The 15,659-nt window shown below is 50.6% G+C and overlaps 1 protein-coding gene across 1 annotated transcript in view; it reads right to left on the bottom strand.

The window, feature by feature from the left end:
• Positions 1–15,659, bottom strand: part of Mad1l1 (mitotic arrest deficient 1 like 1) — a 310,200-nt gene that overhangs the window by 52,576 nt on the left and 241,965 nt on the right. The window contains 1 exon segment of the mRNA NM_001246783.1: positions 1,801–1,991. Within this exon segment, the coding sequence (NP_001233712.1) occupies positions 1,801–1,991 (191 nt within the window).

Raw genomic sequence — 15,659 nt, forward strand, 5'->3', positions numbered from 1 at the left:
CTTGACTGGCCTGGCTGAGAACTGGTTATGCACACTATGCTTTCAACAACCTCTAAAACCAGGATACATTAGGACCTCATGGGGCATGCCGAGGCAGGAGGATTGGAAATCTAAGGCCAATTTGAGCTATAGACAGAGTTCAAGGCTAACATGGCAACTCAGAAAGTCCCTGTCTCTAAACAGAAAGTAAAAAGAGAACTGGGGATGTACTTCAGTGGCAAGAGTGCCTGCCTAGGCCTCCAGAGAGGCTGGGAATGTGGCTCAGTGGCAGCGTGCCTGCCTACCTAGCATGCAGGAGGCCCTAGGTTTCATTCCTATACCACCAAAGAATGAAACAAAACAAAAAACCTAGAATACTTTGGAATGCAAATTAGACCTTGTCTACAAACACCGATGTAAGTGATGTGTTCATAGTGACAGCTGCTCAGCGCATCTTCATTTACCACTTAAAAAAAAACAAAACACACACACACAAGGAATCCCTACACTGTATTAAATTAAATACCCATCAGTGATCCTGAGTTATTCAAAGGTACACAGAAGCGAAGAAATACATTTCTGATAGCTTACTGACTTAGAGACTTTGGGCGTTCAAATATTTGTTTACTTAGTCAAAGGTTTTGAGAGTGCTAAGAAGTGTAAAAAATGAATGGATGTAATTTGAGAAATCCAGAAAGTCTCTGAGATACACCACGAAGTTGCAAGGGACAGTATGTGCGGCACAACGGGCAGCGTCCCGTGAAAGGGGCCAGAGAGATGGATGGGAACAAGGATAAATGAGTCCCTGGACAAACGATAAACAGAACTATTTTTTTTCTGTGAAATTCTGCTTCAAGTATGTAGATCATACTGGGCATAGAAATGGAAGCTAGTTCTTGTTTCTGCAGGACACAGACAGCCTGGCTACAGACATCACAGGTGGCCCAGCCACATGCGATGCAGAATGGAGCTGGCCACCCTCTGAGCTGACCACCCACAGCTAATGACCCTTCCCCAAACAGCTGCATATATTAGGATCACAGGTACACCAGGGTCACATGTCATGCTGGTACCATAACACTACCCCAGGGACAGAAAGTAAAGCTGCTGCCAATGATGAGCAAGCCCTTGCAATCCCATATTTCCAATTATACCACTCCATCCGCAGCATGGAACAACTTCACTTCTGCTGAGCCTGCTTACTGTGAGAACTTGTGCCCACATCTTGGCCAGGCCATGTCCCAAGCATCCTCCCTCAGGGATATACTGCTCCTGTTTCAATTAAGAGGGCTCCCTCCTCAGGTACCCACTTTGTACATGAGACTCCAACAGATACATGCTTCCTGAAGACCACTGCCTCTTCTCCAGGTTGCAGGGCTTGCCCAGCTACCTACAGGATCAGCTTTAGTACCTTTGGCCTGACCAACGAGTAGCTGGCACACATAGCCTGTCTTTTCCCTTCTGTGGGCTGTGCCACATACTGACTGACCCCTGGCAGAAGCCTGGCAGCAAGGTGCCTGCCATGCCCCTCACTATCCTCTGAGTACCTTCTGCCTATGGACAAGGCCAAAGTGCCCCAACTCACAGGGCAGAGATTAGCAGAGACTCACATAGTACAAATTAAAGAAAGCCCAGTGGAAGTGGCCCCAGGTCAGTGCCCATCAAGAGTAGGGGAAAGGGAGCCAGCGTGTCCCCTCCTGCCATGGAAGACCATGCCTTGGGGACTCATTTACCAAGGCTGGCACTGACTTCCCTCCAAGTTAGGAGGAGAGCAGCCTGTGGCTGCATGAACTGGCATGATGCACACGCAGAGTTGCCTACCTTGAAGATGAGGCAGTCAGACTGGTGCTCAGCATACCGGGAAGTGAGGCGGTATTGGTTCTCAGTGGTCACATCGATCTGGTAGCCAGTCAGTGTGTAGCAAACCTTGCGGAACTCCTGGATCTTGGTCTGGAAAACCTCCTTGAGCCTCTGGTTCTTCAGCTCGGCACTTTCCACTTGCTTCCGCAGCTCTGTAGGGAGAGGGGCATGGTGTGAGTGCCACTGGGCACTGGTGAGACAGGGAAGATGGCCAAGGGAAGGGACAAGGATGAACAAGGGCCCAACTGAAGTCCCTGCTGCCTAGGGATGCCTGAGGCTGGTGCCCATCTGTGAGCTCTGAGAAATCAGGAGAAAAAGGACCATGAGCCAGATAAGCAGTGTGACCTTCTGGTGACAGCCATAATGAAGTCACTGTATTAACAACAGTACTTAAAAAACAAACAAACAAACAAACAAACAAACCAAAAAACCGAAACCACAGTACTCTGAAAGACAGATGCTGTGGTTAGATAAGCTACTGGCAGAATGACAATGCCCAACAGGACATCATCACTGGTCACTGCTGGGCAGCACTGTGGGACAATTGGTCATGCTTTGGTGGTAGCTGGTCCCAGTTGGCCAGCAGGTTCCGGACCCTGCTGGAGAAGGAAGCACCAGAGGTCCAGGTCTTCAGTGAGGGTCAGAGTCCCCAACCACTCTGAGCAAATGGACTGTCACGAGACTGCAGCCTGAGCTCCTTCTTCCTGGGGTTGGTCACTTGCCTTGAAGGAGCTAGCACATGACTCAGAGAAAGTAGTAGACTGAAGTCCCCATGCTGGCCATCTGAGACCACAAATCCCCCCTTGGTCCTCAGCAAGGTCTGGCTGGGTTCCAGATAACCCTGCCTAGAACCTCCTTCCTGACCTCCCCCACGTGTCTCTGGGAGCATCATTCTGGGCAGAGCACCACCTCCCCAACTGCTCGCCATGGCTTACTGGTGCCCAGGGAGAAGCCAGCTGTGCAAAGCCACCAGGAGCACACACAATTACCATGAATCTCTCACCCAAGGTGCCTGCTGAGTAATTAAGCCTTGATTTATGCCCCAGTTAATTACCAAGCTTGGCTCCATTTACACACACAGGGACTGTCTCGAGCTGGGCACTTCCTAGAAGTCCTGCATGGAGCTCACAAGGGAAGCCCCACAGGCCTGGGCTGTCAGGCTTTGGTAGTGTATGTATTATGGGCCTCCCTTCACTGGGATGAGGGACTGGAGTTAGTTACCATTGGCTATGATCTGTGGTGGGAGTACAGAGAAGACTGGGCACTTCTGAGGAGGGGAATCCTGAGCAGTGGGTGGGGAAAGGTATCCCTAAGTCAAGAGGAACTCAAGAGTCCAAGAGACTCCATGGACCAGGCCCAGAGGGGGTCCCTCATGGGCCCACTGTGAAACAGTAGGACAGGAAAGGTATGAGGTGGGGCATCTTAGGTCAGGCCCGAGGCAGGAAGGAGAATGAACCCTGTGCCCTGTGCACCATGCAGACAGATGGGTTGGCCTTCTAGCGATCAGCGGGAACAGGGGAGCCTGTTTCCATGAGAGCCATGTGGGAACCAGAAGACCTGAGCAATCCCAAGGAAAACAGAGATGAGGGAGGCTGAGTGCCCATTCAGTTCTTCTGTATCTCCAGGCCATCTCCCAGGAGAGTGCAGCATGTGACTGTCCTCAGATATAGTCTTAAGGATCTAGCCAGAGCAATCCCTGGAGGCCAGCCTAAGTCAAATGCATAAACTCAAAAGCCACATCGCCACTGTGATATGATGGCACGTTGTCATTTTCTCTGAACAGAAGCACTCTCTCTGGGAGGTAGGCCCCTTAAGACTCAGTGAGTACAGAAAACTGGCAGGGCTCAGGAAGTAATCAAAGCTTAGGAAGCTCAGGAAGTCATAAGACTTTCGACCCTGCCCCGAAGGTTTTAGAAGCAGTAACAACGATGAGGGAGAGGAGACTCTCCAACTGGCTGAGCTGCCTGTAAGCTGCAAGGTTCCCAATGTTGGGGTGGGCTTTTTGGTGCTACAGCTCCTCTGTGACATAAGGAGCTGCTCACTTATACCCCTGTTAGTAACCCCAATAAGCTCACTGCTTCATTAGCCTAGAGTTGGGTGGATTGCTCTGTTGTTGGTGCCCTATCTAGAATAAACATTTTTTTATGTCTCCCCAGGGAAATTCACACACCTCCAGATGAACATGCCCCAGCCCCATCCCATAAACAAGGAAACAGCACAACCACTGGGCCATGCAGCTGAAGGGCTCCAGCAGGGCTGCCCCCACCTTTGCTGTCCCTCGTATTCTAGAATATATAGCCCATCCACAATCCAGTGCAGGAATCACACTCTGAGAAAAGCATGCTGGTACCAGGGGCTCTGAGGAGAAATGGCCTGACAGACCCAGCCTGTAGGCAGAAGCTCACCTGTGGGGCTGCTGGCCCTGCCCCGAGGCTCTTTCATCCATCATCCAGCACAGAGGCCTTGGCAGACACTGTTATCCACAGTGAGAGCCCCTTCAACAGGACACAGGCCCAGAGCCTTGATTAATCGAGTGATCAGACTATGAAAATGAAAGGTTAATTGGCAGCCCTGACCCCAAGACTCTTCTTGGCATCCCTTGGCCCCTCCTCCTTTGAGACAAGAGCCTTCAGCGGGAGAAATTCACCAGCCAGACTTCCCAGGGACATTCCAGCCATCAGAGACTGCGATAACTGTTGATAGACTTCAGACATCCAAAGGGGAAGATTAAATCTTAGGACCAAACATGGGCTGACCTTGAGGAAGGAAATGGGCTCTTTTGTACAATTCAGATCTCAGAGGCAGGTAGGAGGCTCAGGTCTATGGAAGGCCCATGGGGATGGTGGGTGTGCTTCTTGGAGGTGAATGGAGAGGAGGTACTCTGGCCACATGCCTTATAGGCATGGTTGTGGCCACAAAGGAGGAGCGCCTATTGCCATTGGGCTGGGAGTGGAAGCCACCTCCTTCAGGGAGAGTTGAGGCTAGTGAGGAGGTTGAGAGAGACAGACAAGATAAGCACAGTGTGATGCCCAAAGCCTGAAAACAATCATTTGATTTGGGGTGCTTCAACTTCCTTGTTATTTCTGTGGCTCAGTGGCTTACATAAACAAGAATGAATAATTCACTTCGATAGTTTGGATTAAATAAATAAAAGATGGGCTCCACCTTGGAAGTGTCATTACTCTGCTGCCACTAGCTGTCACTCAGCTACTTTCAAAAGTGACCAAGAGCAGAGGTTGCTTTTGGGCAACTCCTAGGAGGCAAAGGGCCTTGGAGTCTGTGGTGACATACTCTGCCCTTGGGGAGATGTCTTCAGCTACTCATGAGTGTGCAGGTAGCAACATGGGGTGGGGGGTGGGGCAGAGTGGTAGCTGGGGTGAAATCCAGGGAGCTCTGGACCACAAACCTTGGGCCTCAGGAGGACTGAAGGTCATTCTGAGACCAAGACACAGAGAAGAGCAGCCATGTTCTGGGGAGTCCTTCTCTAGATCCACAGGGTCAGCCCCTGGGCCACAGTCTCACTCTACGGCAACTGAGGCCCTTCAAGCTCTGGGTGCCCTTCCATCTTGTCACAGGCCTTTCCAACTCTCAAGTCCTATCATGCTGCCAGGAGGAAGCTGTGGTTACTGCCATTCTCCAGCTTTGTGCCACTCTCCTCAATGTTCCCAGGCAGAGCTCTCCATGCCCTCCCTTCCTATGGCCCTCTCTACAAGGACAGTCCTATAAACACAGGAGTGTGGCAGGTGACAAGTGGAAGCCAGGGAAGGGATAAAATTGCTCATGAGAACCCAAGCCAGACTTGATGGCTGGCAGAGACTATGGGCCACAGTGGGTTTCCAGAGTGGGCCTGGGGCACATCAGGCCTTGCCCGCTGTTCCATGTCTGGCCTATAAGCTAGAGCAGGCCTGTTGGTGAGCTTCATTACCCTGGGGAGGCCACAGGATGGCTCTAAGCTGACAATCCGCACTATCTTAGCTCCATGCTTGCCCTTTTGGACTCACAGGAGGCAGCTGTTAAAGTTCCGAGGCAAGGACACAGGACAGAAATAGAGTGTGCTCTACCAGATAAAAGCTAGTGGGCATGCACACTCCTGCCTGAGAGCAGAGATGTCGGCATAATAAGCGTTTATGGGCTCAGATGTCTGAAGTCTCAGCTCCTGGCCTGAAGTCTACAGAATGGTTGATATTAGAGGGGCCAGAAGGACACATGAGGTAGACACAGAGAAGAGGTAACCAGAGAGAAGATGGCTATGGGCTCACAGCAGTCATACCACCTGTGCCTGTTCAGTCTGGAAACAGAAGGTGGGTGCTGGGCCTGGTGTGTTTTTTATTTAAAGATTTATTTTTATTATTTTAAGCTATGTATATGTGTGTGGATATGTCTTAGTGTGGATATTAGTGTGTAAGGGCAGGTGCTGTTGGAGGCATCAGATGCCCGAAGGTTTTGGAGTGGTTTTGAGTTGCCTGATATGGATGCTAGGGATTGATTTCAGGTTCTCTGGAAGGTATGTGCCCTTAACCACCGAGCCACTTCTCCATGCCCTGTGCTGGTTGGTTTCTGTAAACTTATACAAACCTTGGAAGGGGAAAAAGAGAGAACCTCAACTGAGAAACTCCCTCCTTCAGACTGGCCTATGGGTATGTCTGTGGAGCACTGTCTTGATGGCTAATATATGTGGGGCGAGGGGCAGGTGCTAGCCCACTGTGGGCAGTGCCCTCCTGGGGCACAAACTAGTCAGTTGTGAGCTTTCATGTGGGTTCTGGGTATTGAACCCCAGGTCTTCTGGAAGAGCAGCCATCTCTCCAGCCCCCAAGTTGCTTTTGGTCAGTGTTTCATCACAACAGCAGGAGAGCAAACTAAAACGGCCTCTATCAGTCCGATACCCTCATGTTCACCTTTACTGGGCTGCTGCAGCTCTGGGTCACAACAGTGCCAGCCCCTATGACTCTGGGGTCAGCTCTACAGGAGGACAAAGGAAAGCCCAACTGTTTTCTCTTTGGGGAGAGAAACATACAACCACCAAAGAAAACTACCAAGGGTCTGGTGAAGTGACTCACCGGGGAGTACTGGGATCTGATTCCCAGCTCTGCATAATGGTAAGTGCCTGTAATCTTAGCACTTGGAAAGTAGAGGCAGGAGGATCAGAAGTTAAAGTCATCCTTGGCTACATAGTGAGTTATGGCCAGCCTGGGCTACATGAGATGCTGTTTCAAAACCCAAACCAAAAAACAAAAATAAAAAAAACAAAAACAAAACAAACAAACAAACAAACAACAACAACAACAAAAAAAAAACCCACCGTGCCAGTTTCCTAAGGGAACTGAAAACCTGGGTAAGGCTCTGGGTTCTAGTCATAGCATGGGGGACAGGCCTGCCAGAGTCCTGTCTGGAATGGTATGCCCACTTCAGTGCCTAGCAAACAGCATCTCAGAGCATTGAACCTTCTCCACTCAGGCAAGAGACAAAGGAGACACCTGCATGACTGTGGGGACCACCAGGGCTGGTACCTGTGGTATCAGAAAGAGCCTACATGATGCCCTTCAGAGCGGAGCACACTTTGTTCTGATCCCAGGCTGTGGCCCCAAGAGGACTAGCCAAGGATAAGAATCTGAGCAGAGCTGACAGATGGCCCACTGTGTCTCAAAGCACTGAGAGGACACTGACAGTCCCTCTGGAGAGTTCCAGACGCTCAGGCTTAGGCATGTTGGCCGGCATGGAAAAAAAAAAAACATGAGAAAGAACACAGCACAAAGGTAGCATCCTCATCTCCATGCCAGTTAGGCAAGATGAGGATGTGTGTACTGAAGTAACCAGGTCAGAGCATCACAGACTCAACACGGGTCCCAACAGAGCCGAGTGTGGAGAGGGATGCATGGATGGATGTATGGATGGATGTGTGTGGATGTGTAGGCACACACCAGAGCATACTCATGCTGGAGACAGAGAATGCAGCCTTTCTGTTTGCTGAGAAGCCAGAGCAGTCATGCAGCTAAAAAGCAGGTGTCTTAGTCACTGTTCTATTGCTGTGAGGTGACACCATGACCAAAGCAACTCATAAACTAAAGTATGCTTAAGTGGGGACTGGCTTATAGTTTCAGAGGGTCAGACCGTGATCATCAAAGCAGGAAGTATGGTTGTAGACAGGCAGGCGTGACACTGGAGTAGTAGCTGAGAGCTTACATTTGATTGGCCAGGGGAAGGCAGAGAGACACCCTGGACCTGGTATGGGCTTTTGAACCTCAAAGCCCACCCCAGTGACACGCCTCCTCTAGCAAGGCCACTTCCTAATCTTTCCCAAACAGTTCCACTAACTGGGGACCAAGTATTCAAACATATGAACCTATGAGGGCTGTTCTCATTCAAACAACCATAACGGGCTAGGCACAGCAGTGCAAGGCACAGCTATAGCAAGGGAACTGGGGCAATCTGCTACCACACTGGCACTCAAATGAAAACAACCTACACTCGAGTGTGAGCATGCTGGAAGGAAATATAACCAAGTTCTCTCACAGCCTGGAAAGCAAACATGCTTACACTTAGGCCATCGGGAAACACACATGCTACCTCATGGTGACTGAACGTCACTGTGAAGGCTCACTAACAACAATGCAGGAAAGGGCTTCCTCGAGGGAGATGACAGGTAAGGATGATACCACCAGGGATGCCCAGGGCTACACGGCCCTCTTCTCTGCCTCTGACCTTTGAAGATGGGCTCTCCCCTCCTTCCTGGCTATAATGCTATGGGGTAGGAGCAGAAAGGAGGGTGTGGTCCAATGGAGCAGCGACTACTCTAATGCCCCCACCATCTGATTAAGAGCTAGAAGCAGCTTTTGAACATTCCTTTGGGGATTCTGGGCAGAGCCAATTTCCCTTCTGAAAAGTGGTGGAGAGAAGGTGAGGATGAACAGAGGAGGGAGGGAGAACTGTAGTTGGTATGTAAGATGAAAAAAAAAAAAACAACCAAAAACCTTTTAAATAAAAAAATGAATAAAATCCACTTAATCAAAGCTGGGATTTTCAGGGTTTGCAAACATCACCACAGTACTAGAACATCATACACTGCAGCTTGTACAACTTTGGCCCCCCAACCTTAGGCGGAGGTGCTGTTTCCAGCTAGCCCAGCCTTGAAGATGAGGAAGTAGACAGAGAAGGTCATGGTCTAAGCTTCTCCTGATGCTCTGGCTGGGCCTAGGAGTCTATTCCTGTCTCCCCTGTGAGGGAATCCCTGTGTACCATGAGTTGAGGACATGGTTGAACTCTCTCATGTGTCTGGTCAGGTGGCTGGACAATGCCTGGTCTTTGGTTTCTGCAGACACATGAACACTGACCAGAAGGGACAGTGTTTCCGGCTCACCGAAGTAAAGGGACCCTCTCTGCTTGGCCACAGCCCAGGTCAGCAACTCAGACTTCCACATGAACCCCTTCCTGACTTTACAAGGGAAGGAGTTGAGACTTGTCCTGCAGTGTGATGACAGGGACTCTGCCTGAGTCTCTGCTTCTAGGCCCGGGAGACTGGTGGCTGGCTACTCAGAGAAGTACCTGGGACTTATGTTCCTGGCTGCAGCAGGCACTGGAGGTGCTAGCCCTGTTCAGACCCAAAGCTAACGTGCATCTAAGGGCTGAATTATTCATGCCTAGCTAACTTCTAAACCATTCCAGTTTTACATTTTTAAATATTTAATAATTAGCCATCAAATATTTATGCAATTTTATTAGCAGCTGTGGAGGCCAGACACTGCTGGGGCTGTGACAGGGATATGTGCCCTGCTCCCTGTAGCTGCCTAGAAAGAGTGGCAGGAGGAGATGTCCCAGAGCACTGACCTGGAGCCTGCTGGGTCACTATGGGCTCAACCCTCTGAGACCATGTGGAGGAAAGTGAAGTGGCCAACCCAATGTGGCACAGACCACCAAAGGCTATTAGACCACCCCAAACCCAAACTTCAAGCAAACAACCAATGGCGTGGCTGGCAGGTGGAGGTTATGTACCATGCCAACTAGGATACTTTTGGGGTTCTCCTTCCCCGAAACCACCCTACATAGTGATGGGTAGGGCAGCTGGTCTAAGATGGAGACCTGTGGTTCCCAAAGTGACCCACCACCACCACCTGCTAATCAGGACTCCTGTTGCCCTATAGAGATGGTGTTGCTTTAACTCTACTGACGCCTGAGGTTTGGCCCTGAGGTTTGGCCCCCACCACCAGCCTGTGTCCCCTGCTGGGCCGGAAATTGCATGGTTTACACCAGCCTCAGCGATGCTGGCTTGCCCTGGAATTATATGCAGATGAGCAGACTGTGTGCACCCGCCTGGCTGCTGGCAGCCGCCCCTGGGTAAGCTCTGAGCGCCTTTCAAACGGGGCATCTCTGTGTGATTAACTGCTCACTCCAGCAAGCAGCTTGTCACCTTGCACAAAAATGATTTGAAAAGACACTGGCAATTACAGCCCACCAGATTACAGGGTGGGAGAGTCCCGGGGTGACAAGCGGGTGCTGATATCATATTCGTTCTTATAAGACTCCCTCCCCCACCCCAGGGACAGAGTAGGAGAGGCCCCGCATGCCAGGCTGCATAGTCCCTGTGGCAGCACTCTTGGCAGTAGAGGATCAGCAGCCTCTAGTGTCTGCTGTACTCCAGGGTGGGGGTGGGGGCACACTGCATTGGCTGATGGATGTGGAGACAAACCAGGGGCCCAAAGATCCATATTACCTAATGTGGGTCTTCAGGATTATGGTAGTCCAAGAGACATACACAAACACCTACTGGGTGTCAGGTGATGTTACTTCAGGTACCACCCTGGGGTTTGAGCAGGGGCTTCCATCAGCAAATCAGGCCTTGGCTCAGAAAGACCCTGGTCACTGGCTAGCAGGGCTAAAGGTACATGGTCCGGCACATGTCTCCCGCTGCTGACTCCACTTTATGGCTCTACCTGTTGAGTCATCAGCCAGCCCTTCCTCCGCTACATGGACCCTTCCTATAGTAGGCCTCTCTGCCCTGTGGCACAAGCCTGAGGTGCCCAAGCAGAGGCCCCGTCAGAGACAAGCAAGGGTCAGCACACTGTTGTATGACTTCTGGCTCAGAAAAATAAGGGTCACAGGTTGGGGTCAAACTACATGCAGCCCCGTGTGGTGCTGGATCATGGTTCTGGTGTCTGTGTCCCTCAATATGGAGCCTCCAGCTGGCTGTAAGCACTACCTAACAGGCCTCTCTCCCCACCCCATTTGGCATATGGGGAGCTTTGCCCAGGTCCATCAACCCTTCCTCATGACCCTAGTGACAGGTGTACCCAAGTCCTAAGGGATGCACCCTTACTTCCTGCTCTATTATACACCTGCCAGTTACCACGTAAATGGAAAGCTCCCCTGCCAGTAACCAAAGGTGCTCTAGGCTGTAGCCCCTGTCAACTTGCCATCCACCTTTACAGCCTTTGTCCCAAGTAATGAGGCTCCCTTGGATTCCTACAGACTTAGTTAGCACTGCCCCAGAGCCTCCCCAATCAGATGCTCGACACGCCCCCCATCCCTCCACCCCCTGTCGACACACAAACTCGGACCAACCCTGCTTAGATCCTGCTTTCTAGAGCTGACTGCCCTCCTGATCCGATGCAGGAGGCATGGGTGGGGTTTCCCTTCCTTCTACTGATATGGAAACCCAGCCCTAAGTGCTGGCCTGGCTTCTGCTACTCTGCTGTGTGCAACAGGTTCACCCACACACGCCTGAACAGTATAGTTCTCTGCCATGCTACAAGTGGCCCTGGACTTCTGCCCCAACACCTCCAAGTGCTTTTCTTCCTGACCTTCCTTGAGCTTTTACACCTCTGGTGGCCACGTGTGCTACCCTGCTTTGAGGGTCCACTTCCTCCACTGTATAAGTCCCTGGAGGCAGAGACTGGGTCTCCCTTGGGGCAAGCCCAGCACCCACAGTGCCTGGGACACAAGGTCACTGAAAGAGATTCAGCAGCCCTAAATGAGTTGATGGGCAGAAGAGTAAGTGGCCCCACACTCCCCTTAGACACTGAGGCTGGGTGGCCTGGAGCAACCCGTGATCCCACTTGAAGGTGTCTAACATACATAGCTATAGAGGACTGGGGAGCCAGGACTGGAAAACCTTGGACACACAGGCCATTTGAAGGTACAGAGAGGAAGATTGGGAATATGGCTTATTAGCAAGTAAAGCACTTGCCTAGCATGCATGAAGTGCTGGGTTTAATCCCCAGCATGGTATAAAGCAGATGCTAGTGTACACCCGATGTACCAGTTTGTGGGAGGGAGAAGCAGAGAGATCAGAAGCTCAAGGCCAGCTAGAATACATGTCTCAAAGAGGGGGGGAAAAAAACAAACAAACAAACCAAAATCAAAAAGAAAAAAGAAAAGAAAACCCCAAAAACAAACAAAAAAGGAGGAAAAGGATAGAGCAAGGCCTGGCTGGCTGCAGCCATCTAGACCACTGCTAGATAGCACTGCAGGGTGTAAGATACATTGCAGAGGGTGAGGCACTTTGCAGAGTGTGAGATGCCAGCCAGGACTGCTCCAGGACTGGTCTCCACTCACAGCCTCTGTTGGCAGCATGTGAGCCTCTTTGACAGGCCACTGAACCACAAGCTGGTGTGTCACCCAAGGACAGCCAGCTCAAGAGCTGGGGCCCTGCCTTGGCTCCAAAGGCCAAGTTTCTCTTTAGGGGGGCTCTGCACCAGGAAGCTCTGCTCTGGCAGGGAGGCTGACAACAGTTGAGAAGAAGGAGAGTTGGGGGTGGGGGTATCAAACACATGGCATAGTTGGGGTAACACAGAGGGCCAGATGGGAGCAGCCCCAGGGAAGCCAACCCTGGGATGAGGGCCACTAAAGGCTCTAGCAACTCCTGTCCTGGGTGTGGTGACTCTGGCAGCCATGGGGTACACATTCCTTGTGAGCATGCAGCAGGGCTGTGCTCCCTGGTATCTGAACTGATGACTACTCGCCACTGAATCTCAGCTGGGCAGTTCTACAAGGTCAGGGCTACATTTGGGTTGTAGTTTGGGGGAGGTCACTTCCAGTCCAAGATAGGCAGAGGGCATGGGGATCCAGAGAAGTCATAGGCCACAGTGTCAACTTTGATGATGGAGTCCACAGCAGTGGGGAGAACAGAGCTCCATCCAGCTGTCTGGCTGTTTTGAGTGGCTGTCCTCTAAGTTCAGTAAAAGCCATCATGGGAAGTTCAGCTGTGACCCCCTTCCAAAAGGCTCATCCCAGCTGTTTACATCCTACCATAGAGTGATGGGGAGGGTCATGAGACCCTCACCTGAGTATCCAGTTGTACCCCGCCACCTGTTACATGCAACTCCACCTTAATTGTACTTGGACTCAGGCTAGAGCAGCTGTTCTAAACCTGCATATCAGATATTTATACACTATTCATAACAGTAGCCAAATTACAGTTATGAAGTGGCAATGAAATAATTTTAGGGTTGGGGATCACTACAACATGAAGAACTGTTTAATATTAAACGATTGCAGCATTAGGAAGGTTGAGAACCATTGGGCTGGAGTATATAGGCTGGGGAAGACAAAGGGATGAAGGAATCCATCTATGTGGCTAAGGGGAAGCTCTCATCCCTGTTGGGTAAGGCTTTCAAGTGTGGCCAGTTGGGGGACAAGTACCCACACTGCTGGGAACAGCCCTTAACCTTTTCTCTGAAAGAAAGCCCAATAAACTCATTGGCAGCAGAACTCCTGTGCCTACCGCACGCACTGCTGCCTTCTACTGCAAGGGCCTCTGGTGGGGCTGAAATAAAGGCTCTGGGAGCTGGAGCAGAGGTTCCAGAATATCCCAAACAGCAGCATGTGGGTTCCTATGTTACTACTGAGCTGAAGATGAGGGCTGGGGAGGCTCAAACAGGGCTGCTTGGCGTAGACTCACCTATTCTTGTTCCCAGGAGGCTGGATAGTGAGGCAGGGAGCTGCTTCTGACACAGTGTATCATGGAGTTGGGGAGATAGACAACAGCATGAGGACCTGGTTTCAAATCCTTAGCACTCATGTAAATAGTCAGGTTTGGCCACATGCCTACAACCCCAGAGCTGTGAGGAGTGGAGATAGGAGGAATGCTGGGGCTTGCTGGTTGCCAGCCTAGCTCCAAGTTCATAAGAGATTCTGCATCAAAAGATTAAGATGGAGCACAATGGAGGAGGAGATTGAACATCCTCTTCTAGTGTCTACATCCAACACACACACACACACACACACACACACACACACACACACACACACACACACACACACTCACAGGCATTGACATGGCCTATTCATGTCCTCTAGCAGAGCCACAGCCTTCAAAGAAAGGTTTCACACATACAGATAACCAGAAACCAATAGACATGACATCATCACATGTATATTCACACATTCTTCATTTCCCTGCCTAGCCAAATACACTTGAAGCACAGAATCACTTCACAAAGCAAGAGAATTCCAAGAAACTTCCTTCCACAGACATGCAAGGCAGGCTGTGTGCCAAGAGAAAAGTGGGGCTGAGGCAGTGGCCCGCAGTCCTCTGGACAGGACAGAAGCTCTGATGGAGCCAGTGGGCAGAGGCAGAGAGGACGAGTCACATCAGAGCAACATGCTGGAGTCACGGCTTCATGAGGCTGAGAGCAGGCGATCCGTTCCGCACACTGGATGTAATATTAATTTCTGACATTGGGTGTACAGAAACCATAATTCCCCGGAAGGCGAGCTCCCTTTGGGGATGGTGGTGCTCATCTTTTATTGACCGAGTCATTCTTGAGTCAATCTGTCTGCTCTGGGCGAGACAAGAGTTTTAAGTCTCCTTTGTCCCTCCTCCTTGAAATGAAGCAGTGTATTAAGAACCTGCTAATGCGTGTGATGGCCTCAGACTCGATATGGAACCAATTCTTCAGACAGCAGATTAAAGGATACAGAACCAACTCAGCAGCTGAAGCAGCTCAGAGAAGGTTTTAGAAGGATCTTGGGTCGGGCAGCAACTAAGACTTTTTTTTCAAGACAGGATTTCTCTGTGGCTTTAGAGGCTGTCCTGGAACTAGCTCTTGTAGACCAGGCTGGTCTCGAACTCACAGAGATCTGCCTGTCTCTGCCTCCCGAGTGCTGGGATTAAAGATATGCCCCACCACCACCCGGCTTAGAGTTTTTTGTTTTTGTTTTTGTTTTTGTTTTGGTACAACTAAGACTTAAATACCTTAAGGTTGGTAAGGACCCAGGTAGAACAAGAGGAAGGCCATGGTTAGGCCAGAGAGGAGCCCCAGGTAAAGAAGAGAAGAGCTGGGGATTCTTGTCTTCCTGACACACACTAGCCTGGAACAGAGGACAGGGACTGGTTGGGTTGGAAATCATCAGCTTTCAAAGAGCAGAAGCAAAGGGTGCCTTCCTGTTCCCCACGGCCTGTAGTCCAGAGGGGCTGGTAGCCTTGGTCTATGATGGCATGAATGCTGTAACATGTTGATGACTAAACACAGCCAGAGCTGGAGCTGAATCCAACCTATTGGACAGATCAGGAGTGGGGCTCTACAGACTCTGTCAGTGTGCACATGCACACATGTGTGCACACAAATGTGTGTATGCACATGAGTGTGTGTGCATACCTGTGCATGCACAGGCATGTGTATGTGTGCACACACAAGTGCATGTATGTACGAACATGCATATGTATGTGTAGGCCAAGGACAACCTTGGGCATTGTTCCTCAGTTATTCACCCTTTGATCTAAGTTAGAGTCCTGGGTCTCACAAGATAGAGAGAACTGACTTGTGAAAGCTGTCCTATGACCTCCACATGCACTGCCCCCCCCCACAGACAGATGCATACAAAATAAA

Source organism: Cricetulus griseus, chromosome 4, assembly GCF_003668045.3.
Source record: "Cricetulus griseus strain 17A/GY chromosome 4, alternate assembly CriGri-PICRH-1.0, whole genome shotgun sequence".
Taxonomy (NCBI): domain Eukaryota; kingdom Metazoa; phylum Chordata; class Mammalia; order Rodentia; family Cricetidae; genus Cricetulus; species Cricetulus griseus.